The sequence below is a fragment of the Pseudochaenichthys georgianus genome, chromosome 16, assembly GCF_902827115.2.
Source record: "Pseudochaenichthys georgianus chromosome 16, fPseGeo1.2, whole genome shotgun sequence".
In the NCBI taxonomy this organism is placed as follows: domain Eukaryota; kingdom Metazoa; phylum Chordata; class Actinopteri; order Perciformes; family Channichthyidae; genus Pseudochaenichthys; species Pseudochaenichthys georgianus.
In genome coordinates, this window is record NC_047518.2 from 810,343 (window position 1) to 838,200 (window position 27,858).

The following is a 27,858-nucleotide window of genomic DNA, read 5'->3' on the forward strand; positions in this document are numbered from 1 at the left end:
CTTCGACACACACTCACAATAAACACACAACATACACACCCTGACCAAACCATGACCTGTTTTCTTTACGGTCGTGGTGCAAGCGGCCAAATCAAGACACGGGAAAAACAATATTCTGTCAAAGACAAGAGCTGGTATTTATTTTCCTGCGAGATCAGAAGGTAAGATTGTATTTCTCTGCTCTCCTCCCACACACAGGCCATTCATTAAAGGCAATATTTACCGTGACATTTGAGGCTGACATCAATTCTGTGGCTGGTGCAAGGCACAGGCGATGATGGAGAAACACAAAGAAGGGCTGAATCCTGAGGACGGTGCATTCCTTTGAGAGGACAACTTTTGTAGTTGTTTGCCAATCGGTCCGACACCTTGGACATTGGCTGTATCACATACACAGATTGCAATGTTTAAATGTCATGCTTTGTTACTGAGTATTGATTGGGCCTTTCCTTTATGCCACTTAAGACCAACATGACATTTGGAGCAACGTTTTGTGGTCAGCATTTAGTGTTTCTAGTAACGCCATCAAAACATTGGCCAAGTTTAGGCATTCGGACTGAATGCTACTAATTGGTAAGTGAATGGAAGCTGCTCAGGACCTCCAGCTTGAGATGGATGCATGCAGATTCCTGTTGACTCGTCTTCTCATGTAGTTCCATGTAGAAAACGCCAAAGTCACAAACTGTGTGGAACTAACTATCTCTCTCTACTTTATCCACGATGTTTTGCAATGCCTTACGAATGTCATGCATCACATTAGTTTGCCGCAGATACAGTTTATTGATCATTGATGATACAAAAAAATTATTGGTCAATAATGATTGCCAGATGATCGAGGGGCGTCCATCTCTCACACTTCACAGCTGACAGAAATGTGTCATTCTTGGCACCGCTTCAAGAGACAGAAGAACATCAGCAGCCTCTTGAATGCAAACGACAGACTGATGCTGCCGCTTCTCTGGAGAGGACAGACTTTCTTTTCTGTGGCGCCATTGGTGGATATCATTTACATTATTAGTTCTGAAGGCTGTACAATTAGAGAAACTGTCCCACGTTCCTTTTGTCGGGGGAAATGGACATTCCGCCCTCCAAAAGCTGGCTGTAGACGTATGTATAAGGGTATGCAAGGGTAATGCAATCTGCCTCACCCACTAAACCCTGGACACACCGTCAGGCAGTTATCTTACATGAAATGACCCTTCTTATTACCTTCCCCTATCACTTCTCCGGGGTCCTGCCTGCACTCACCAGCAACACGGAACCTTGGAGCATATGGAGGAGCTCTGCAGCCTTCAACATGATGGATGTGACATCACACCGACGCCATCATCGCGGCATGCTTCACGACGGATGCCCCCCAGGCCAGCTCCTCATCACCATCTGCATTTTAGTACCTCAGCAATATTTCATCCATTAGGTTTGCCTTCTGGGCCGATTAGCGCAGGGTTAATTAAAGACGCGATCAGACCGCTCAAAGTTTATAATGAGAAGCCATCCCTGGCCCTCTGCTGAAGCTCAGGGCCTCCTGCTGACCATGGTAGCTGATGGACTCCATCCCCCAGAATGACCTCTTCGGGACCCTGAGGCTGGCGTGTGTGGCGGCAGAAGAAGAAGCCGTGCTTATTTACACAGATAGTGCTAAGCCTTAAATGCAGGGGATGGAAAACTTATAGTGAATCAAATGTAATTACTCTTCAATATAGACCCCTCCAGCCGAGTGAGCACACGGGGGTTAACAGTGTTCAGTTCGCTTTCAGCTCAGCCATCATCCTCAGATTGGGAACATGTCTGACCCGAGCACTCGCAGGCTAACGTGCAGATTAGCCAGCAGCTGTCACACATCAGATTGACGGAGCCAAGTAAACATGGCTAGTGGCAACAACTTGAACTGTGACAATCAGTCACTCAGGATTAGCCTCTGGTGGGAGTCATGTGGAGCAGACTCATGGAATGGGACAGCAGAACATCACATTCATATTTGTAACCTCCACTTAGTTTATTTATTTATTACTTTCTAAGTCCCTAATCTAAACCCTCACCACTGCGTTTCTGATTTGAGCTGTACGCTGTAGAAAACATGCATGCAGGGTCTATGATGGATGTCTGGGAGCTTTGATTCTCCACTCTTTGTATCTTTGTCAGTCACCAGAGCCAGAATATTCTAATCAGGTCAACAAGAGGAGAGGAGTTGAGTTGGGACAAGCAGCAACCGGAGAAATGTCAATCATGTTCCAAAACTGAAGGCTTTATCAAATATGAGTGTCCGATATACAAGCACCAATAGAAGTGTTTCGCAATGTGTATTTTTGATATTAACATTATTGTAATAATAGTTGTATTCAATAGGGGTCGACCGATAATCAGTTTGGCCGATATTCCGCAATTGACCGATTATCGGTATCGGCCTTTTTTTATCAAATTGCCGATAAAACTTTGGCTCTGATGCGGCCGTTTCTCTGGCTGCAGTCACCACTCTGTGTACACGAGCAATGTCCCGCCCACAGCGCTATCTGATAGGCTATTACTGAAGATTTTCCGGGCGGGAGCCAGCCAGAGAGGCGGGACCTTCTCAGATTACAGGCAGGTGCGAAAGAACGCAGACACAGACTGAAGCAAGCAGCAGCGCTGAGCGGCAGAGCCATACATGTGTTAAACCGAAGTTCAATAAACATCCCTATCCCCTATGCTGAAGTTGCAACAACACCACGATCTTATGATCCAATTCTATCAGTTTCCCAGTTACACAGGGACGCGGGAAGTCAGTCAGAGTTGGGGATGCGTGCAGCGTCTCGCAGCGGAGTAACGGAGCCTACACACGGCGGCGTGCGTTGCCGCTTGGCGTGTCTTGAGCTTGGGGAATCAACGCGAGCAGCCCGACCAACAACCAATCACATGGATGTCCCGCCCCGGACATACAAAGCAAAGCATTCATGCTACATCCATGCTGGCTACATATACTGTCTCTGCTTGCTAGCTGTCCATTCAAACGAAGTACACTGGATATAAACTCCCCAAACAGGCGAAAACCTACCAGTTTCCCCCACTGTCTCTGCCCCCTCCCCCCATGCCTGGCTCCTCCGGTTTGTATCCCTGTATGTAAAGAGGGACTGGTCATAGAGTACCGGGTGATTCCCGACCGCCACGATCATTTTCTCCTCCTTTTGTTGACATATGGAAATAACTGCGGTCTGGCTCTCCCAACATACACCCGGTTTGATTGGCTAGTGCTTGTACTGTCAGATTTGCATACGAGGGATTTGATTGGCTGACGCCTCCGTCGAGGCGGCAAAAGTAGAACATTGCTCTACTTTTGCAGCGAGCACCGCGAGAGAAGCTACGCTTTGCTCCCACAATGCAGTTCGGCGAATCGTGACGTCACCCTATTCAAAGTCCGTAACTGTGGTGCGGGAGGGGGGGGGGGGGGGGCTGCGAGTGGAGCCTCACAGTTTTTCAGGTTGATATGTGAAGCTCATAGCAAAATATTAGAAGTGAGGCTACTATACTAACGCTAGGTCTACTGTAATAGCCTCACTTTTAATAGTTTGCAAAACATTAGCTAGCACTAGTGTTTTGCAGTTGCTAGCAGCTTATTGGGATGTTATGCTAGATAGACAGATATAATAAATTAAGCATTATTGTTAGTTAAGCATGTCAGCCTGCAGCCCCACTTCTTGTCTCTCTCTCCAACTGAGAGATGCCTGCACTAAAGAAAAGGGCTCAGAGAGGAAACCAGTTTTAAGATGTTTAAAAGTTAATTAAACATAATATATGCTTAAATGCATTTCAAAGAAGTTGAGTTGAGTTGTGTTGGAGTTTGTGTTATTCTACATTTTGACACCAAGATTTTCTGATTTGACTGCAAATGTATATCGGTTATCGGTCTCCTTGATTACTAATAATCGGTATCGGTATCGGCCTTGAAAAAGCCATATCGGCCGATCCCTAGTATTCAACTGACAAAACCTTTTTACTAGAACATCAATACAGACCAAATCCATTTAGCAATTTGGAGGTTCATGGTCTGCTGATCCTGAGTCTGCATTGACTCTTTGCTATTACATTTCCTCTCATTTCTTTTTACAGCAGTAGAAATAGTTGGGCTATTACTAGAGATTGAGATGAGACGAAACATCCCTGGCCTCTTCCTTCAGAAATGATATTCTCGTGTGTTGTGGCCCTGAAGTATTCTAGAGCAGTGGTTCTCAACTGGTCAGGCCTCAGGACCAGAGTTGGGTGTAACGCGTTACAAAGTAACGCGTTACTGTAATAATATTACTTTGTCGGTAACGGAGTAGTGTAACGCGCTACTTTTATAATCCAGTAATCACACTACAGTTACTAACATTGCCCCGACACGCGTTACTTCGTTACTTTCTAAAATCAGTCATAATCAAACCTCAACAAACACCTGCAAAGAACACATGCTAGGTGAAGCTAACGCACACAGCTGTTGTTTATTTATATCACACACACACACACACACACACACACACACACACACACGTAGTTCTTCTTCTCTGTTTTCCGGTTGTTGCTTGTTTTGAATGACGAATACACACTACCGCTGCCTGCTGGTAAGGAGAGTTATTGCCACTCACGCATGCGCAGTTCGTACGTGCTCGGCTGAAGTCTGGCTCCAGTGCAACACATGGCCAACACGCAGGAGAACACGCTGACGCAACAGCGTGAGCAGAGATAGACTGCGCAAAATATACAGATAGCAGGAGACAGAGGACAGCCACGGTCAGATAGCAGGAGACAGAGGACAGCCACGGTCAGATAGCAGGAGACAGAGGACAGCCACGGTCAGATAGCAGGAGACAGAGGACAGCCACGGTCAGATAGCAGGAGACAGAGGACAGCCACGGTCAGATAGCAGGAGACAGAGGACAGCCACGGTCAGATAGCAGGAGACAGAGGACAGCCACGGTCAGATAGCAGGAGACAGAGGACAGCCACGGTCAGATAGCAGGAGACAGAGGACAGCCACGGTCAGATAGCAGGAGACAGAGGACAGCCACGGTCAGATAGCAGGAGACAGAGGACAGCCACGGTCAGATAGCAGGAGACAGAGGACAGCCACGGTCAGATAGCAGGAGACAGAGGACAGCCACGGTCAGATAGCAGGAGACAGAGGACAGCCACGGTCAGATAGCAGGAGACAGAGGACAGCCACGGTCAGATAGCAGGAGACAGAGGACAGCCATGGTCAGATAGGAAAACATTCAGGAGCTGGATCAGTCTTATGCGACAATGGAAACTGAACTAAAGAGAACATTTGAAACTTTAGCAGTCTGCGTGATCTGCCTGTAGGGAGGGGCGGGCCGGCCCTGCGAGTAAAGTAACGAGTAAAGTAACGAGTAAAGTAACGAGTAAAGTAACGAGTAAAGTAACGAATTACTTTATGTAGAGAGTAACGAAGTAGTGTAATATATTACTTTTTTTTAAAGTAATATGTAATATATTACTTTTTTTTAGTAACGACCCCATCTCTGCTCAGGACCCACTTTTTCATTTGTCAATAAATCGCGACCCGACATTTTGAACCACTCAAATCTATTCAACAACATTTTTTGCTGTAATATATACGCTTTTCAGCATATCATATTAAGTAAAGTGAAGTAGCCTACAGTGCATATATCCCTTATATCCCTTCACAGAACTAAAGTATGCTTTTAAAAAAGGTTTAATGAGATGATGGAATCAAAGCTGAACTGTATAACATAAAAACACTCATCCTCAGGGGGGTCTGGGGGGATTCTCCCCCAGGAGATTTTTAGAAATATATAAACTACGCATTCTGGTACACTCTGAGAAGAAAATAAGTAAATCTATTACTACCCGACATATTAATAATATGTTATGCCATTGTTTGTTTTTCACTTTGTTCTGACAGCTTGCTGCTCCACACAGAGAGAAGAGTAAAGAGGAGATAGTCTGTGTGAATTACTTTAAATTGTGGGTTAGGGCAGATAGCCCCCATTGTTCTGTGACCTGTCAATCATCAGACCGGGGGTCATATTTCATTATGTGTTCATTTGTATCTGAAGTTGTACCCATGGATGTATAAAGAATAGTTCTACCGCAAAGTTATTCTCCGTGGGGACTTCCGGCAACAATCTTGATTCTGATTGGCCAGAAGACTCGAAAAAAACATCAGCAAAGATGTTTTATTGAGAAGATGTTCATTACGTGACAGAAGTTTTCAAAACCGTGTATGGTCTCCGGTACTTCCAGTCCAACGCCTACTGCATGCACAGCGTTAGACAAGCGGGCCTTCAAAATAAAAGTCAAAATATATTTAAAACATTTTTTTGTTGTTGTTGTCTTCACTCACACATCTGCGACCCACTCGAGACGTGTCCGCGACCCACTTTTGGGTCACGACCCACCAGTTGAGAACCACTGGTCTCTAGAGTAGTGGAACTCATTATAGCAGATGGAAATTAGCGACTGTGGCTAAGGGAGCTGACCAGTTTGACAAGAAAGACATGTTTTGTCTATAAAGAAAGACAATATATCTGGTTTGTGACGTTGTTTTAAAAATACACTTTTAGCGTCTTTCAGGTTATTGCTTTGGGATTAAGGGTTTCAATGGTTGGTTCATTCTGAAAGTTCCTTTCAACATTGTTTCCCAGCAGGCTGGCTGCTGATCACAGTGGGGCACTTAGCAGCTATAGATATTCTTATGTCTGGATGGGCTAAAAGTTGCTAATACTAGTCATTCCAACATAATGCCATAATACGTCTTTGCCAGGTCAAAAAGACACGTCCATATTCCTGTGGTTTTCCTGTGTGATGAATACCTCTCTAAGAAGAACAAATAGTGTTTCCTGTACTCCTCTGTTAATACTGACGATATAACTGAACTGAGAGAGGACGAGGTCATTGTACGCTCTCTTTGGAATTCATTGAGTCAGCATTTGGCGTTCATATGTTTTACTTTGTGTCCTCAATTGTGGCTTTAAATTAACCTAACCATTATGCTATTAATAGAGATAAATACAGGTCCTAATATAAAAGTTGTTGTACAAAGGACAACATGTGACCTTAATAAACACATTTAATACCAGGTACACACACACACACACACACACACACACACACACACACACACACACACACACACACACACACACACACACACACACACACACACACACACACACACACACACACACACACACACACAAGAATAAGTGAGTAATCCTGGTTCTATATGGCTCTCCACCCTGGTGTGCTCAGCCACAGAGGGCGGGGGGCGGGGGGCGCTGTCCCTCTGGCAGAAGCATGATGTGGTTTGAAAAGGAATTTCAATGTTCAGAATGTTAGGTCAGCAGAGAGCTGCACTGCCTCACGGTCTCACTGTGAGTTAAGCCATTAGTCATGCTCTAATCACTATTTGTCAGCACACTTTCACAGAAAGTACCACTACATATATTGTTGGTTTTGTTCTAGAGTTGATACACCAGATTACTACTTAATTTATCAAATAATTTACCCAAAATAATTAAAAAACTCCACCAATAACAGGATGCAAAATCACAAGAAGGTATTTCATCTTATATATAGTGTGTATGGCCTGAGAAGTAATCTGTTACTACTGAGTGTCAAGCTGCCGTAGCCAAACCACATCTCACCTTCCAAGGGGACCTATCGGGCAACATGCAGTTTGTGTATGTCTTTTATACATAAACACGTGTCCCCGGTGTGCCAGGGAACTCACAACGTGTCAGAAAATAAAACCCTCTCTCTTTTCCTCCGTACCCACATCTCCAAAAAACGGGGGAACAACGGAGCTGATCCAGATGTGTGTCAGATATGATGTGATATTGGATGGTGAACCCACAGCACTGTCAGAAACAATGCCCGACTGTTATGGACATAATATGGTCTTTGTTTACATTAGCAAGCGTCGCTAAATAGAGGGGTATGAGGCATGTCTATATTGGGTGATCTGTTTTGAGCAAACACTTCATAGACAAGTTTTTTATATATTTGTATATATCTGAGACCCATGCTATTGCCTGAAAACAGCATGACAGGTGACCTTTAATATATTTGATTCATCTTAATTGGCCAACTACGTGCACACCCACAAGGACTATGAGTATGTTTCAATGCCCTCATGTGTGTCATACTGTAACAGCTAATAATGTGGACAACAACACCCAACAAATAAAGGTGCAAAATAAACTAAAGTACTAAAAGTACTAATGACTACAAACATGAAATGAAACGCCTTCATGCAAGGCGCGTGTTTCTGAAGGGTGCAATCTATGCAAAGAGTCCAAATAAATACAAAATGGATACTCATGGACTCATGGTGGATTGTGAACAGTATGTGCATATACAGTACGTACATCATGTGTGTAGAATATACATACGTGATAGTAATAGTGGCAATGATGATGAGTACAACATTACTGAATTTGAATATTTTAAACAAACAAAACATTGTCTTTAACCTTTGTTCTATTTTATTTTAAACAAAATATGATGTTGATTGTGGACTGAGATACATGGGTAATGTTTGGATTCAGTCTGTTTGTGTGTCCAGTGTTGTGCAGTGGTGGTCGGCCAAAAACAATTCTGCACCTTGCTCAATATGAAGTTATCACACTCGTCACGGGGCACCGAGGAACATAAAAGTAGCTCTCTCAGGGGACCTACCCTTAAGGTCAACAACACTGTTTCAGTGATTATCCCAAACTCCAAGGACAGGATATCCTGAACAAAAATGGCGACATTAAAAATGAACGACTCCAGGCAGGTTTAGTATTCATACGAAAAGTCAGTCAGAGGAATCCTGCTAACATTAAACACATAGTATAGTGAGAACATACAACCCACACAGTGATGCTGCTGGAGCACCCATGGGAGCTTCACTGCAACAACACCACAGTGTGTTATATACAGAGCTCTTCCATATGCACGCTCACTGCTGACTCCCAGCATGCACTGCAATACTTGGAACTCATTTCAGAGGTGTACATGTGATGAGTGATCACTAGCCTACACACTGACTGAACTCCATTAGACATTCACACTGCGCTGTGTTCAGGTGCTCACTACCTCTGAGCACTGCAGGAGTCAAAGGGGGGGTTCTGACAGCCCGGCCCCCCAGGTCTGCTGATGAAGCTCCGTACTGCTGCTACCATCAATCTCACTCTGATTGTCTCTCCATAGGTCTGACGGAGGAGAGCCAGGTGAGACTGGCTCAGGATCAGGCCTGACACTGAACCAGCTTCAGTGTGTTGCATTTGGAAACATCAAAAAGAAAATGTAATTAGCTTCAAATGTAGACGACCAGGTGCCAACAAGCCACATGTGGGACATGTGACTGCAATGATAAGAGTTAGTTTAGATTGAAATATAATAACCCTTACAAATATATAAAGTATGAGGGCAATACTGTGGCGCTGATCTTATAAGATATCAATTCTGGGGAGAACATGGCGCGCGTATACAAGATGGCGCCGCAAACCTAAACACCCAAGCCACGTCGGAGCTCCGTAAAAACAACGCTGTCTATGCCGTCTGATGCTCTATATGACATGATTTTCATATTTTTCTTGCATCACTAACATTTTACGGGGGGAAATCTGCATTTAGAGCGCACGACGAAAGTAAGAGGGCGCAGCGCACCTGTTACCCGGTTTAAAGTGGACCTATCATGCTATAGGAGGCGTGTGGCACAGTGGATAGAGCCTTGGTGTTGGGATCAGCAGGTCACAGGTTCAAACCCCACTGCAGTCAGCATGTCGTTGTGTCCCTGAGACACTTTACCCCAAATTGCTCCTGTGAGGATTGTCCGCAGGGTTGAGTATGTAAGTCGCTTTGGATAAAAGCGTCTAATAAGTGACATGTAATGTAATATATTTGAATAATATATTGTAGGGCCATACCTATATAAAACATGTCTGTGAAGTTTTTTTTTCAAAATACCAAACAGATCATGCATTTTAGCCATGCCTCATTCCGCTCTATTTGCTCTATTCCATCTGTGGCAAATGAGCTGCAGCTGACCACGCCCCCCTGCAAAGGATGGGGGCGAGGCACAAGCGTCATGTTACCATGCTGTTACCATGCTGTTACCATGCTGTTACCATGCCACGCAACCTCTCATTCCCCTGATAGGTGGAGAGTTGCCCATATAGGCGGAGCACCCCGTTCCTGACATCAGAACAATTTCAAATCTGGATCAGTCTGTATCAGATCCGTTGCAGCCCCGTTTTGAGAGATTTGGGTATGGAGGAAAAGAGAGAGGGTTGTGTTCTCTGACACACCGGGGGACACATATTCATGTATAAAAGACGTACAAAAGTGCATTTTGCATGATAGGTCCCCTTTAAATGAAACCCTGTACTGTAATTGGACAGAAAATGCCTCTGCTAATATAATCCCAGTCTTTTCAGCAGGGTGTTTCAGCTAAGTATTCGACTTGCTAGTTCATGTAAGTAATTTGATCATTGGTTGAAATTCAGGGTATTTATTTGTACCCATAGGTAGATTTGGTTTGCAGTTCAAAGACGGTATCCATTGTGACGCACATTTAAAAAAACCACAAACAACAGGCAAATCTTTTAAAAAGTACCCCATGTTTAATCACATTCAAGACCACGAGAACACACATGAACAACAATACATAAACACGTGTTCATTTGAGCGATGGCTGCTGGAACAAAGCTGTTTCATACTGCCTTGTTCAATACCTTGAGAATATTGTGTATGGTAACAAACGTGTTACATTACAGCTGTCCATATAACAGTGGTGTATACATGTAAATGAATTACACTGTGAAACAAAAGCATCAATTGAACTCTGATGTCGACTAGCCAAACAGACGCTGATACGATGAATCACAATGTGCTCCTCTTCCTCCAGCCGACCTTCACTCAGAGAAGTGATCTATCTCTGCTGATAGGTAACTTCGTCAGTGTGAACGGACGGCTTCGGGCCTGGTAACTCAGCACTTTAGTGAACAGTTTTGCACTTTATTGCACAGTACCGTTTGGCATGGCATATTTGCACATTTTATATAATTTATACTAATTATTGAGAGAGTATTTATTAAAGGATTAAACCGTATTAATTGAAATGTCGTCGGGCAGGTGCTGGTCGGGTCCTCGGCTCCGCCTGACAAGATAGGGGAGTTAGCGAGAGCGCCGAAAGTGCTTATGCTGGTGTAGAATGACAGCGGTTAAGAATAATCCGGGTGCAAATAATACGTGGGGGTGTAGACATCATAGCGTTAAGTGGCATTAATTGTATAAGTGCTGACTGCGTTTAGTTGGGTTTGTATGTGTGTACTTCTGTTCAGTTATATGTTTGTGTTTGAAAAGTGTTCCCCCTCCCCTTATGTCTGTTGCTGATTGTGTGCACCTGGTGCCCTGTGTCGTCTCCTCCCCCCTCACCTGTGTCTAGTTGCTGATTAGTGTGTGTGGGTATTTAGGCTCTGTTTCCCTGGCTGTTAGGGGCAGGGAGTGTGTGTGAGATCCTGGTGGCTGCAGGCTGGGCTCACGTGAACAACAGCAGCAGGATTGAGGCTGTGTGTAATGTGTTCATGTTTTAATAAATGCCCACACCGGGTTGTATCTTTGGACGGTCTGCCTCTGCCTCCTTGCTTGGTCGGGCCGCTCAATTGTCAGCTTCACAAGGTTGATAGGTCCTGATGCTTCCTCTTCTGAAAGTCATCTCTGCTGCTCTGCGGCTCAACACTCTATTGGATTCATGTCGAGCTTTACATCCACAAACATGTAGGGCATGAAAGCCGATGGATCTTCACAACGATAACCAGAGAGCGCTTTAATCAACAGCTGACATCAATTTTGTCTTTTCAGGGAATGTTATCAACGTGCCACAATGATTGGAATTTTCAAAGCCGCCAAAATAAGCTTCGCTAATTGAACTTCAAGCAGGAAAAATCAATTGAAAGGGACCTGCCTTTTGCAGCCCGGCCCTCTCTGCATGCTAATGTTCTATTGAGACGTGTTCCCGCCAACAGCCAGGTTTCTGACCTTGTTCCTAGAACAGGAGGGATGTGGTCAACTCAAGAGACCGACAGTGTACCAGACCTTACAGGCAGAAGGAACATCTACATATGCATGACCCTCACTGTAAACAGACAGCATGTATACTTCTATCAGGGCGGTACGGTCTGAGAGAGAGGTTAGCTTAACGTGATGACCAATGTGTCCTTCATCCTGAGGCAGTCTCTCTCACCCGGGGAGCACATCAGATTCCTCCACTCATTCTGCTCCTGCTTCCAGCTCCAGCTCAGCTCCGGGTAGAGTGGGAGATCATGGTTAATTCAGGTACTTGTATTTGTGCTAAGGTATAATATAATAATATAGGAATTAAGGACTACCATCATAAGATGTAAAGGTCTCCTATTATGCTATGAGGCATATATTATGGGTCTCAGATATATACAAATATATAAAAAACATGTCTATGATGTGTTTTGCTCAAAATACCAAACAGATTTCCTCATATCCCTCGATCCCAGCCCTGTTAGAGAAGTGAAGGTTCAGAGGTCCTTAGCTTGAAAGAAAAAGAGGAGGGGGAGCTAATGCCTGCTCAGAATTCTACCGCAGATACAGCTAGATGCTGCCGTGATTAAACGCCATATCATGTTCCAAACCACATCAAGGATTATTTCTGAAACAGTTTGGAGCTCAAATGCTTGCGGGTTTACTACAAGGTGAGTTCCTTTTTATATATCCTGCTTCTTTACACATACTCTCTCCAGTCCAGGTTAGCTCTGAGGGTTAGCGATGCTTGCTAATGTAAACAAAGACCATATTACGTCTTAAACACGTCGGGCATTGTTTCTGATAGCAACTTTCTGATGGGGCCGTGGGTCCACATTTCCGATATTACGTCATATCGGACGCAAATCTGGATCAGCTCCGTTGTTCCCCCGTTTTTAGAGATTTGGGTACGGAGGAAAAGAGAGAGAGTTTTATTTTCTGACACTTTATGAGTTCCCTGACACACCGGGGACACATGTTTATGAATAAAAGACATCAAAAAGTGCATTTTGCATGACAGGTCCCCTTTAAGGCTACAAAGCAAAATGACTTATTCAGGTTTCTCAGGTTCAAGAGGTAGATTATGATAGTTATGTATGACTCCAATATGAAAGAATCCAACAATCAGTTTCCATGCAATGAAGTAACCTGAGCTCTGGCCTCACAAAACAGAAATCCTTCGTTCTCCTTGTGTTGCAAACCAGCGAGATTTCAAACAGCGATAATGGCTTCCCAAAATGAGTGCAGAGGATGGTACGGACAGGGAAACGCCTGACAGTGTTTTACTCCTAAAGAAATGCAGCAGAGAGAAGCGGAGGCTGCTTTAGCCAAGGGAGAGGATATGCTTGTAGCAATGCATCCTGGTACATGTAGTCACTGCTCACACAGCCCAGAGGCAGGAGAACTCCACTTTCTCAAACAACTGAGGATGCACTGAGGAATTCATTGCTTCAACTGACTACATTGACCATCAACACTGATTGATCCATATGTAAACGGTGGCGATATATTCTTAAGAGAAAATGAAAGGAAGAGGTAAAACTATTACCCACAATGCCTGGTTCAAGCAATCATCACAGTGTAAAGACATTTAGAGATATTACCGCTATGTTCAGTTTTGGTTCACTTTTGGTTCACTTTCAAATAACCTGCACCTCTTAAGCCCGGCCCCCCCGATACCGGGGGGAAAACGCGTCACTGCAGGAGACAGCGTCTGCAATGCAAAACAAGTAGGGATGCACGATATTGGTTTTTAAACCGATACCGATAACTTCCTGCTTCTCAAGACCGATACCCGATAATAATATAATATATATATATATTAAATGTACCTGTAGTTTTTGCACACCTGGTGGTAAAAAAAGACTAGTAGTGAGCTAATGACATGAGCATTACTACTATGAACAAAACAAAGCCAAGAACAGTTCTGACTCTTCAAAGTGACCATATTTATTTTCCCAAATAAAGTTCTTGCCTTTTTCAAAAGCCTCGTCGATAGGTAAAAGCCCCGGTGCCTTTGCAGCTGGCTTTGGATTCGCCGCTAGTTTAGCAGCGCAGGCGTCTTTGTACGCTTTTAACACACCATCGTAGCCATGGCGATGTTTCAGGTGACTGATCAGGTTGGAAGTATTATAGCTCGTTGCCTTTTTCCCTCCTCGTGGAACTTCTGCATTGCATTTGTTAATACAAATAGCAAGCGAACTATCTAACTCTGAAACTTTAAAATAGTCCCATACTACCGACGACATGTTTGTTTACTGTCCTGGCTTCACGGCCGCACGCCATTTACGTCACAGCCAGGCATGAGTTAGGGAGCGCTGGATTTGTGAAAAACTCCCCTCTTCCTAAACCACTAATACCACAGTGCTGGCAAAACGGGAGGAGCCGAGTGAAAAACAAGCGCCCCTCATCCCTATCCACCCACACCGCAGTATTTTTTTCTTTTTTTGTACCCAAAAAATATATTGTATATTATCGGGGCTATTAATACTTTTATCGGGTTTATCGGGATGATGTCATAATTCCTAATATGCGAGTTCTTATCATGGAGTGATAGTGTAGGCACCTATCGATTATGTGTCTTCTCATGATGCTAGTCGATATGTTGAACGTGCAGCTACGATAAGTAATAAGGGTGTTATGAGTTTCTGTGCAGTAATGCGTTTGCATTTTTTCGCTTGTGGCTAATTCAGAGGCTCAGCGCTAGCTTTGTGGAATAAAAAATTAAAAAAAAGATCAGTTAGCTGAGTTTCTTCCCGTTACATGGATATAAAACATTCATAGTTTATTAAATATTAAGAAGCCCTCAGACGCTGTTTCCTGCAGATGACGCGTTTTCCCCCGGTGGCGGGGGGATGGAGTTCAACAGGATGAAGAAGCTAGCCTGACAAATCCAAAGGCTGTATGACTGTCTTAGTTCTGATCTGTCTTTCTCTTCTGATGTCCATGTTACCCTGTATGCAGATCTCAACAGGTATCATGTTATCATTCAGCTAACCAACAGATGGCAACAGCTACAACATAAACCAATTGTAATAAATCATAGTTTTCCTTTAACATTTGCAAGATATCATGATATCAATAAAAACAATATATACATAGGAATATACTGTAAAGTAGTATAATACCTTATTATTAATATTATTACTAATATAAGGAGGTAGAACTATGCTATGGTAACAGCAGCAAGAATCATGAAATGAAAGACTTTCTTTGTGAAAACCCCAGTGATTTACGCTAGCTGATCATAATGACAGCGTTTTGCTTTGAATGGAATCTCTGAGGGCCTCCAGTCATTGAGAAACATTAATTGTTGATCACTCAACACAAGGGATTATTCAGCTCCATTGGAGAAAAAAGACAATACTGTTTGAGTCTGCCAAAGACAGAATGGAGAGAGATCCCACAATGAGACAAAGCCCCAGATGCTAATGAGAAAATCATTACGCCAGCAGGAATCACAACGTCTGTCAAACAATCAAATACTTAAAAACCAAAGCTGACACTTTATGTTAATTTTTTCAAATTGTTTCATGACAGTAAAATCACACACACACACACACGCACATGCACACGCACACGCACACGCACACACACACACACACACACACACACACACACACACACACACACACACACACAAAGCAGATGCGCACATCCTCAATAAACAAACCCTGTTCATGCTCTTTCTGTCGAGTGCAGCACTTTTACCACAGATTCAGATTAGTCACGTTTCAGTTTCTGTTTCCATTAGAGACAGAAGCAGACAGCGAGGAGATGGAAAAGAAAATCTTTCAGCCTTTGTGTATCAACACAGGACGAGAGATTTCTGAAATTGCCACTGTGAGGGCCAGGCATCAATCCACAAATTGATCTTTGGACATGTGCAGTGGTCTACAAATCAAACAGACAAGACACAACATGGTAATTAGTGAGGTAAAAGGTGTTGGTAAGACGCTTCTTTTCATACTTTAGAGCCAAGCTAGCTGTTTCCACAATCAGTCTGTATGCTAAGCTAGGCTAACGACGCCGGTTCCGGCTCACTGGACTGAGTATCTACTGTAAAGCAAATAAGTGTATTGTACAGATTACCCCTTTATACCCTTAACCAGTGGTCCCACACATTGATACAATTCATCTTTATCAGATTATTCTAAAATTGCAAATAAAAAATGCATTAGTGAGTTTAAGAGAAGGATGGTCTCTTTGCTCTTAGTACATTTAACTAGAAACTGGCAACCATACATCTTGGATCCCCCCCCCTTAATGGCTCGAAACCCCCTTCATACAATAGGGGTTTCTGGTCAGAATATGCTCATATAAGGTCTCTTTTTACGATGCATTTTTAAAGCCTTGGAAAAATAATGAGGAAAGGGGCGCTTTGGATTGGACGACGTGTTAGCTTTCTATTTCATCAAATGTAATGTGGTTTTTCCTGCATACTTTGAATGTTGAGACATCAGACCTATAAGAGAAAAGCAATCAGAGCCTCTGCTCTCCTGCTGCCTGAACGCAGGCTCAGCCCTCTGTGCCCGAGCAGCCATCAGATGGTTTAAACAGACACATAGCTTGCTGTTCACCATGATTCATTATCATCAGTTCAACAGACACAACACCTCTCTCAAAGAGCCTAAATGTGCACATACTGTAGCTTAAGGCCACTTTCGGTTTCCTGCTAACATGCTGCTGGACAGGAAGGACTCTCTTTTTCCTTCCCAGATTCTTTACATTCTTCCTGAGCAGCGAGGCCCATTTATAGCCAATGGTCCGAGCTAATTCCCATGGCAGTGACTTCTAGAAATGGTCTGCTTCACGTAGTTTCACCACAAAGTCCCCCTCTGGACAAGAACATATCTTCTCTTCTTATCCAAATAATCCCAGGAAGCTTGACAAACAGCCCTGTTGCCAAACATGTGTGACGTCCATGATATATGAGCTTTCATGTCCCTCTGCCAACAAAAATAAAGATGGGTCTCAATGGGAAAGTCTTGCAGCGTAGCTTCCTTATTTCCATCTACATCACAGCACCACAGTACAGCTGAGGCTGCAGTATGAGGGCTTTGGCTTCTCTTCTAGTTAACAACGCTCATGTATTCTTATTGTACAGCATAGGGTTGCACAATGAAATGCAAGATGCTGTGCCTTTAGGCCACACAAGAAAAATAACTATTTTTTTAATGGTGGAATGTGGAGAATGAGAGGAGGAGTCTAACATCCTGAGGAGAAGCTGCTCTGCAGTCTGGAGGTACTACTCGATCTCTTCCCAGAGTGCAGCAGGGCTGCTTTGGGGAGTTTTGTCCTATAATATCCACTGGGCTCTGTGGACCTCTCCTCACTGATCTTACTGATTCTGAGGACATGGGCCCTCTTCCGAGCCTCCCTGTCCTGGTCCCTGAACCCACCGTGAGAGGCAGGATGCCTCCTGTTGCTCTGCTGTAAAAGCTAACAATAACTTGGAATGAGAATGTACCCTTCTTAGTTTTCCTGGAGCTAAAATAACAACAGATCTCAAAGTTAGGAAAATCAGACGGTGGTCTTTAGTTTATAATTATGGCGTAAAACATCTTACGATCGTCTAAACCACAACTTTTCCTATCTGCACCTATGATTGACCTTACCTAAGTTCGTGAATCATTTGTAAAAAATTCATGTTTTATATCTCTGTCAGTAGCTCAGTCTGTAGGGACTTGGCTTGGGAACCGAAGGTTCGCCAGTTCAAGTCCTGATCGGACCAAATAGCGTGGAATGGTACCTGGAGAGGTGCCAGTTCACCTCCTGGGCACTGCCAAGGTGCCCTTGAACAAGGAACCGAACCCCCACTGCTCTCTGGAGCCGGAACACTGGCAGCTGCTTCGCTCAGACGCCTCTGCTCTAATGCATGTGTAAAGGTCCTGTTTGTGCATGAGCTCATGTGTGCATCTTTACCTACAGTATGTTAACAAATATGAGTTAAATATAGCATTTCCCAAAAGGGATTAATACAAATATGTTTGATTTTCTTTAAAAAAACAAATTGATGTAAAAATCGACAGAACATCTGAAATGTGGTAAAGATACAATATTAATACCTTAATTATGGCAACAAACTGCTGACGGATGCCTAACATCCGGGTAAACATAGTATGTTAGTTGCCAGTTTATTAGGTACCCTCCTAAAACAAATGCAGTCTAATACACCGATCTCAGCAGCAGGACTATCACACAGAATCAATCTACCAACCAACCGCAGCAGCAGCAACATGTCCGCCACATCAACACACATCCTGGTGTCTGGTCACTCGTTATGGGATGCTGGAAATGTTCCAGAAGCCTGGAAACCATATGGTGTTTCACAGCTTTACCTGCAGTAGGTTCACTCACTGTTACTTTAACTCAAAAGTGCAACCAAGCATGATTCCCCAGTCGATTTAACATCCCACCTCAGTATCCTCAGACCTATTGACTGCCGCATCAACCACACTCCAACAACAGCCCACTGAGGGGGCAGAGAAGGGAAATCAATACCTCATGCAGGTAGCAAATAACAGCCGTGTTCCAGTAACATTCATACAGGAGGAATTAAAAAGTGTTCTGGGATAGGATGATGTGGGACAACATGTGGCAACAGTGCTGCTTTAAGAAACCAGGGTCGGCCAACACAAAAGTAGTGGTAAAAAAAAGTAAGTAAGCCCCTGTGGAGATCATTCCAACTGAAATCGCATGACTGCTTTATGTGTTTAGCGTGGTCGTTCATGTGTGGTCATCAAGGTATGCTTTGAATGTATCAACAGTTGCATTATACAGTAGCCTTCAGTGAGTGTCATTCCTTCAAAATGACGGACGTCCTTCATATTTTCCCTTCAGTATTCAAAAGATTACACTCTGGTACATTAGTATAAATCCCACCATCAAATAAAAAGAAAGTTAGAAAGGAGAGGAAGCCCAGAGAGGGGATTCTGTGTGAGCAGGGAACCCACTGTGTCCTGTCACTTTTTGTTTTAGTTAACGTTGTGTGTTGTTGCCTTTTATTTCCATCCAAAGCAGACAAACAACACAATGAGATGTGGTGACTAAACCAAGTCACTTTAGCTAGCCTGCATGATTCTTTTTTTAGCCTTGTTCTCGTCATAATGAGCAGAATATTATATTTCACGCAACTGTATCATGTTAATTGAAAGCAATAATATTAAGTTTAAATAAAACAACTAACCTAATACAGTTATGTGGAATGTGTTGACATAAACATGTCAGTGCGGAGTAAAACGGTTTCACACTTCAAACATATGTGTACAGTGTATTTTATATATTGCACTGCCCTTAATATGCCTGGCATCTTATTCATTTACATTTCATTGAAATTGTACAGCGATCTTGGGTCAGGCGAGCGGGGGAATGTGTTCCTGCATCCTAATGCATCGTGCAGTGCTCGAGAAACAGAACACCACTCGATGAGGAGGATATAAAGACATGCACACACTTCAGCTCTCACACTGTGCACATGCAGCTGTCCCTCATCATCAGTTCACTGATTGTGGACTTCCCCCTCTCTGTTGTTTGAGCACACTTTTTAAATGGTAAAGCCTAGACAGAGAATGTGTTTGGTGCATTTGGTGGAGTCTCATTTGACAGACCAGAGCAGCCCAGTGCTGGCGCCTGACCCTGAGGGACGCCTCTGAGATGAGAGGGAATCCACCACGCTCCACCCATGAATATATTACACACCATATGTACGGAGTTACAGCCGCATCCACTTCAAAACATTCATTCAACTGCAATGCAGTCCTGAAAACATTTGGCCAACGAGACCGTGATGAATAATGTCAGTGATTCAGTGATCAAATGCAGCGTGCAACACTCCGCAGCCTGAAAGTGGGCCACTCAGACTGTAGCAGCTCCCTGAAATCACTTGTTTCCTCCTACCTCATCAAAGCCGCTGTCCTCTTTCTTGAAAGCTGCAAAGAGAAGAAAGGAAGAGAGAATCAGACACTGCCTGTATTGACACCTTGTGAAGAATGAACAAAATACAAATATAATGTTAGAGATACAGCACAGAGCCGAGGTTTGGTCCCTGGAATTCATTCTGTTTTAAAGCGACTCATTAAAGCAGCGCGGGGGGGGGGGGGGGGGGGGGGTTTGATTGTTCACCAGTCCTGGTGACAACTCACTTTCCCCATGGAGCGGCCATGTTGGGGAACTGAACCATGGAGCGGCCATGTTGGGAAACTGATCCATGGAGCGGCCATGTTGGGGAACTGAACCATGGAGCAGCCATGTTGGGGAACTGAACCATGGAGCAGCCATGTTGGGGAACTGATCCATGGAGCGGCCATGTTGGGGAACTGAACCATGGAGCAGCCATGTTGGGGAACTGAACCATGGAGCAGCCATGTTGGGGAACTGAACCATGGAGCAGCCATGTTGGGGAACTGAACCATGGAGCAGCCATGTTGGGAAACTGAACCATGGAGCGGCCATGTTGGGGAACTGAACCATGGAGCGGCCATGTTGGGGAACTGAACCATGGAGCAGCCATGTTGGGAAACTGATCCATGGAGCAGCCATGTTGGGGAACTGAACCATGGAGCAGCCATGTTGGGGAACTGAACCATGGAGCAGCCATGTTGGGGAACTGATCCATGGAGCGGCCATGTTGGGGAACTGAACCATGGAGCGGCCATGTTGGGAAACTGAACCATGGAGCGGCCATGTTGGGGAACTGAACCATGGAGCGGCCATGTTGGGGAACTGAACCATGGAGCGGCCATGTTGGGAAACTGATCCATGGAGCGGCCATGTTGGGGAACTGAACCATGGAGCGGCCATGTTGGGGAACTGATCCATGGAGCGGCCATGTTGGGGAACTGAACCATGGAGCAGCCATGTTGGGGAACTGAACCATGGAGCAGCCATGTTGGGGAACTGAACCATGGAGCAGCCATGTTGGGGAACTGAACCATGGAGCAGCCATGTTGGGGAACTGAACCATGGAGCAGCCATGTTGGGGAACTGATCCATGGAGCGGCCATGTTGGGGAACTGATCCATGGAGCGGCCATGTTGGGGAACTGAACCATGGAGCAGCCATGTTGGGAAACTGAACCATGGAGCGGCCATGTTGGGGAACTGAACCATGGAGCGGCCATGTTGGGGAACTGAACCATGGAGCGGCCATGTTGGGAAACTGATCCATGGAGCGGCCATGTTGGGGAACTGAACCATGGAGCAGCCATGTTGGGGAACTGAACCATGGAGCAGCCATGTTGGGGAACTGATCCATGGAGCGGCCATGTTGGGGAACTGAACCATGGAGCAGCCATGTTGGGGAACTGAACCATGGAGCAGCCATGTTGGGAAACTGAACCATGGAGCGGCCATGTTGGGGAACTGAACCATGGAGCGGCCATGTTGGGAAACTGATCCATGGAGCGGCCATGTTGGGGAACTGAACCATGGAGCAGCCATGTTGGGGAACTGAACCATGGAGCAGCCATGTTGGGGAACTGATCCATGGAGCGGCCATGTTGGGGAACTGAACCATGGAGCAGCCATGTTGGGGAACTGAACCATGGAGCAGCCATGTTGGGGAACTGAACCATGGAGCAGCCATGTTGGGGAACTGAACCATGGAGCAGCCATGTTGGGAAACTGAACCATGGAGCGGCCATGTTGGGGAACTGAACCATGGAGCGGCCATGTTGGGGAACTGAACCATGGAGCAGCCATGTTGGGAAACTGATCCATGGAGCAGCCATGTTGGGGAACTGATCCATGGAGCGGCCATGTTGGGGAACTGAACCATGGAGCAGCCATGTTGGGGAACTGAACCATGGAGCAGCCATGTTGGGGAACTGATCCATGGAGCGGCCATGTTGGGGAACTGAACCATGGAGCGGCCATGTTGGGAAACTGAACCATGGAGCGGCCATGTTGGGGAACTGAACCATGGAGCGGCCATGTTGGGGAACTGAACCATGGAGCGGCCATGTTGGGAAACTGATCCATGGAGCGGCCATGTTGGGGAACTGAACCATGGAGCAGCCATGTTGGGGAACTGATCCATGGAGCGGCCATGTTGGGGAACTGAACCATGGAGCAGCCATGTTGGGGAACTGAACCATGGAGCAGCCATGTTGGGGAACTGAACCATGGAGCAGCCATGTTGGGAAACTGAACCATGGAGCGGCCATGTTGGGGAACTGAACCATGGAGCGGCCATGTTGGGGAACTGAACCATGGAGCAGCCATGTTGGGAAACTGATCCATGGAGCAGCCATGTTGGGGAACTGATCCATGGAGCGGCCATGTTGGGGAACTGAACCATGGAGCAGCCATGTTGGGGAACTGAACCATGGAGCAGCCATGTTGGGGAACTGATCCATGGAGCGGCCATGTTGGGGAACTGAACCATGGAGCGGCCATGTTGGGAAACTGAACCATGGAGCGGCCATGTTGGGGAACTGAACCATGGAGCGGCCATGTTGGGGAACTGAACCATGGAGCAGCCATGTTGGGAAACTGATCCATGGAGCGGCCATGTTGGGGAACTGAACCATGGAGCAGCCATGTTGGGGAACTGAACCATGGAGCAGCCATGTTGGGGAACTGATCCATGGAGCGGCCATGTTGGGGAACTGAACCATGGAGCAGCCATGTTGGGGAACTGAACCATGGAGCAGCCATGTTGGGGAACTGAACCATGGAGCGGCCATGTTGGGGAACTGAACCATGGAGCGGCCATGTTGGGGAACTGAACCATGGAGCGGCCATGTTGGGAAACTGATCCATGGAGCAGCCATGTTGGGGAACTGATCCATGGAGCGGCCATGTTGGGGAACTGAACCATGGAGCAGCCATGTTGGGGAACTGAACCATGGAGCAGCCATGTTGGGGAACTGATCCATGGAGCGGCCATGTTGGGGAACTGAACCATGGAGCAGCCATGTTGGGGAACTGAACCATGGAGCAGCCATGTTGGGAAACTGAACCATGGAGCAGCCATGTTGGGAAACTGAACCATGGAGCAGCCATGTTGGGGAACTGAACCATGGAGCGGCCATGTTGGGAAACTGAACCATGGAGCGGCCATGTTGGGAAACTGAACCATGGAGCGGCCATGTTGGGAAACTGAACCATGGAGCAGCCATGTTGGGAAACTGATCCATGGAGCAGCCATGTTGGGAAACTGAAATCCAGCCAAATGTCGACCAACAGCCAGATCATTCATCGGGTTAATCCGACATTGTGACCCCATCCAACTCTAATGCCAACCTGATTGGTAGAAATGATGGCCAGAATCTAAACCTAGTCAGGGGCCATTTATTTTCTTTACAATCTTTCAACAGGCAAAAGCAATTCTTATTTATGGACAGGTATCATTTCCACTGGGCTAACATGTGATCAAAATGTGAGGCTGATGTGCATTCTGCGTGCATTTACACTTGCATTAACATCTTTCTCATCATCCAGATAGGATCTATAGATATAGTATTGATATTATACACAGTTTCTTTCTTCAGGCTTTCATTGTGATGAGGAGCAGTAAAATCAATCATAATTTCAATAGCCCTGTAACACTAATATATCCAGTTACCTATGAAACTATACATCATAATGTATTCATTAATAATAGTCTGTGTACCAGATTAAGGGCAATGAAACCAACATCAAACTCCTTATATACACACTTAGCTGATAAAGCTGATTATGATTCCAAAACCAGGTGAAAATGGGATCATTTGGATAGAATAAAACAGGCTCAAACAACAGCTGGACTTCATGCTTATAAACATTCACAAACCGTTCAAGTTGCAGACTACATCAATGTTCTACCAAAATGTCAACACTTCATCATTTTATCCTTGAAGACAATTGTGTGAAAACATCTAATTAGCATGTTATTTCTTAGCTATGGCCTAAAATGTTTTTTTGTTGACATTGCCCTTGACCTGCTTTGCCCATTACATCGTAATCAGTTCAACCTGGAGTCTAATTGGGGGATTTATGCCAAATTTGAAGACATCTCCCTCAAGGCGTTCCGAGAATGGGACAGATTGAAAGGTCACGGTGACCCTAAACAAAAAAACTAAAACAAAAGAAACCTTCCAGATGGTTTGGAGATGTGTTCACAAGAAGAGGACAGACGTAAACCAGTAAATCAAAGGATATCATGGTTATTAAGATTTATAAGTAATAAGTAAAACTATACAAAAGGCTTTTCAGGTGTTTATACATCTACTTCTCCCATCATCAATGACACTCCGCTGTGTTGCTCATTCATTGCGGGGGAGGATCCTGTTGTTACCAGTGGGATCGATATCCTTCATATTTATGGGGAGGGGAATAAACGTTTGTTTCTGCAGCTTTGATTTAGACTTGTGAAGAAATAATAGGCAAGTGATGACTTTCAGTCATTAACGCCTCATGATGATTAAGATGTCTAATGAGAAAGGCAATACAGATGGCGAAAGGCCAGAGGGCCCGGGGGCTTCTTTGTGGTATGAGGTTTGTTTTCGTTTGTCAGATTGAGTGTTTGGAAGCAGTGTCAGCCTGGTTACTGAGCCGTGAAACTGCTGCTTCCTTCTCCTCAGAGGTGAGCACACACACTCCCCAAAGACTTCCCAGACAGCATCATCTCAGCCGCAAAGCCACACTCAATACCAGTGGCGTCGCCTGGCCTGGGCCTGCGGGGCTTTAGCCCCGAATGTTGTTTCTGTAGCCCCGGACAATTCCCCCTCAATAATATAATACATTAACCGTGCTTTACGTGAACCTCATCATGACACAAGAGAGGACGCAGGACTGTTCCCGTGTTCAGTGAATACAACAGAGGCAAGACACCAGACCAATCAGAGAGTTGCATGGAAATAACCGTGTGCTTGTGTCATTGAAGCTCGGCTCTGTGTGTGTGTGTGGCAATAGCGCATAGAGAGAGAGAGAGAGAGAGAGAGAGAGAGAGAGAGAGAGAGAGAGAGAGAGAGAGAGAGAGAGAGAGAGAGAGAGAGAGAGAGAGAGAGAGAGAGAGGCCAGCAGGGACTGTGTTGTTAGCATCGGGTTAGCTAGCTGCACTAACGGACATAAGGAGCTAAAGGACTCTCTGAGTGTTTAGATCAGGCATTATTTTTTTTTACTTGTAGTACTGATACCGTCCACTAGACTCCTAGTTACGTCGCAAGCTGCGTACATGATTTCAAATACAAAATAATCTGTGACGCATTTGTGTGTATTGTGTTTGTTTCCCGGGGAAACCCTCACAAGAAACACCGGCTGTTGTTATGCCTGCTGTGACGTTGATTACTACGCTTTTAATTCATAATTTCAGTGGGAGGGAGGGGGAGTGGCGCTGAGGAACAGCAGAGTGCGGGCTGACGGGTGTCTGTGTTGACCCTTATTGTGGAATAAGGGGAATGCAGAGACAGGCTACAAGTGTTTTACGTTCAAGTTAGACAACTAATGTCTGGGTTAGTGTTCATGACTTCATGTGTATGTCATCTAATGGTTAATCTCAATACACACACATTTTCCGTGCTTTCCAATAGTTTAAAATAGTTGTATTCCACTGTTTAATAACCTGCCACTTGTAAAAATGAAATAACATTTCTGTGAACTGATATTTGTTTAGTGAGCTTATTAGAGGATGTTCCCTGAAAGATTGTAAAATGTCAATGAAGATGTCAGACTTAGTATATTTGTTAATAATTACATACAACACATGGAATTGTTGTATGTGTGACGTATTCCAAGTGAATCTGCGGCCCCCTGGTGGCCAGTACATAAATGATGTGGCCCCCACCACCATCAAAGTTGCCCATCCCTGGTTTAGATAGTTAACTTTAGTCTAAGTTATCTCAGTGGGTCTCAAACGGTTTGGTCACAAATTATTCAAAAGATTATTTCCGCAGCACACCCTTCATATGATCATTATCGTTATAAAAAAAATAAGAGAATTAAGGGAAAACAGTTATGAAATACTATATGGCAGTAAAACAAGAATACAGTTTGAAAGGGGAGTGATTTGTAAAATATCCATAAAGAAAAAGAAAATCTGTTTACGGTTCTGTTTCATATGGGTGCTGAGAGATGTATCCATAGATCTCTTCATGTTGCTCTCAAAGTGCACCAGATTGTGTTACGATCTCAGGCACTTAGGATGTTGGACCCAATTGCAGACAGAGGTAAAGTATTGTAAGATACTTTATTTTTCCATGACTGGCAAAAATGAAAACCACCAAAACAAAAAATGAAGGCGCTCACGCAGTGAGGAATAAAAAACTAGGGATGTCCCGATCACCTTTTTTTGCTCCCGATCCGATTCCGATCATTTGAGTTTGACAATCTGCCGATACCGATTTTTCCCGATCCGATCTTTATGCAATGCATTAAGAAGAAACAAAAAGGAAAAAAGCATTCACGTTGTCCCTTAAGGTTATTTTTTTTTATTTAAATGACAGTACCCAACTATCCATCATGGATATAGCTTCTTTTTTTCACAGCAGCATTGGATCAGTTCAGGGGCCTATACTACGAACCTGGTTCAACCTAACCTGGATATGTTTGAGTTAGCCGGTTGGCCTAATCCAAAACATACGCGCTCTCGCTAAACTGTTCTACGACGCTGGTTATCAAGTGGATCGCTCAAGCCAGCCGTGTCCTATCTAGTTAGGTGCGCGTTCACATGAAAGGGGTGGTATTTGGAGCATTCGACCAATCACAAACATGGAGAAGCGTACTGACAGCGCAGCGTCATACTTCCTGAATGAAGAGTGAACTTTAATACTAGTCAAAAATGAAGAAGTTAAACTTTAAACATGACTTAAACACTTTATCCAGGATCAAAGCCACATAGCTGCACCTGCAAGGTGAATACAGCTGGCAAAAGAAAAAGTGTTTGAATGCGTACATTAACAGGTTTATGATATCACTGCCCGTCTAAAACACGATCTGACTTCAATTACATTTGTCTCGAGTGTTTCGTCAACTTATGTGTTGCTTAAAATAATACTTCTGCATCCAGTATGTGACACTGTGAGTGCTGCACGGCCAGATACGGCTCAGCTGACTCAGATCAGGAGATATATGATACATTATGAAGTGATATGCCGCGGACTGTACTTAATGTTATTCTGATCCGGTTACTTATGTTGTGGCCGATATGTAAGTAAGCTTTCTTAACGCTAATGTTATAATAGTCAGATTGCTCTGAAGATGGAGGTGATATTCTATTCATGTTCACGTTCACACAGTCGGTGATTTTTGCCGGCCGTCTTTCCTGCGACGGCAGTTTTTCTGTATTTCCTTTCTCCTGTAATATGACTTGATCGCTTTAAACTCCGCACACTGAGCTCTGATTGGTCAGCAGGCGGTGCTTTCACTGAGTTGAGCTCTTAGCCTGCAACCTAACCTGGTCCCGACCAGGTTAGCTGCTTAGCATCAGTTACCATGGAGATCTAGCCTGCTAAAAAGAGAACCAGCTTCGGATGACCGGAAAGCCGGAGTTTTCCCTGAATTTAGCCGGCTAAGCGAAAATCCTGCTTCGCAGTATACCCCCCAGTTGTGCAGCATTGGATCAAAACAAAATAGAGCTTATCAGTGGTCCACCACAAAATAACCATGTAAACAAATTGAGTGCAGATAGTGCAGTAACAAAACAAAAATAACTACTGGAAAGAGGTAGCTTGACAAGTTCACATTCAGTCACAAATAATAAAATAAAATAAAACTGTGGCTTAGTGCAGAATTCTAGCCTTAAGACTAACTAGTCTAGTAATAATGCAATGAACAACAGCAGCTTAACATAACATGAATAAACAAAGTATTATATTTCCATCTTACTGGAGTAACACAATTC

General features: G+C 44.6%; 1 protein-coding gene across 1 annotated transcript in view; it reads right to left on the reverse strand.

The window, feature by feature from the left end:
- The window catches only part of cdk14 (cyclin dependent kinase 14), a 257,958-nt gene that overhangs the window by 217,552 nt on the left and 12,548 nt on the right, over positions 1 to 27,858 (reverse strand). The window contains exon 2 of the mRNA XM_034102038.1: positions 19,936 to 19,967. Coding sequence (XP_033957929.1) covers positions 19,936 to 19,967 — 32 coding nt within the window. The remainder of the gene's footprint in view (positions 1 to 19,935; positions 19,968 to 27,858) is intronic.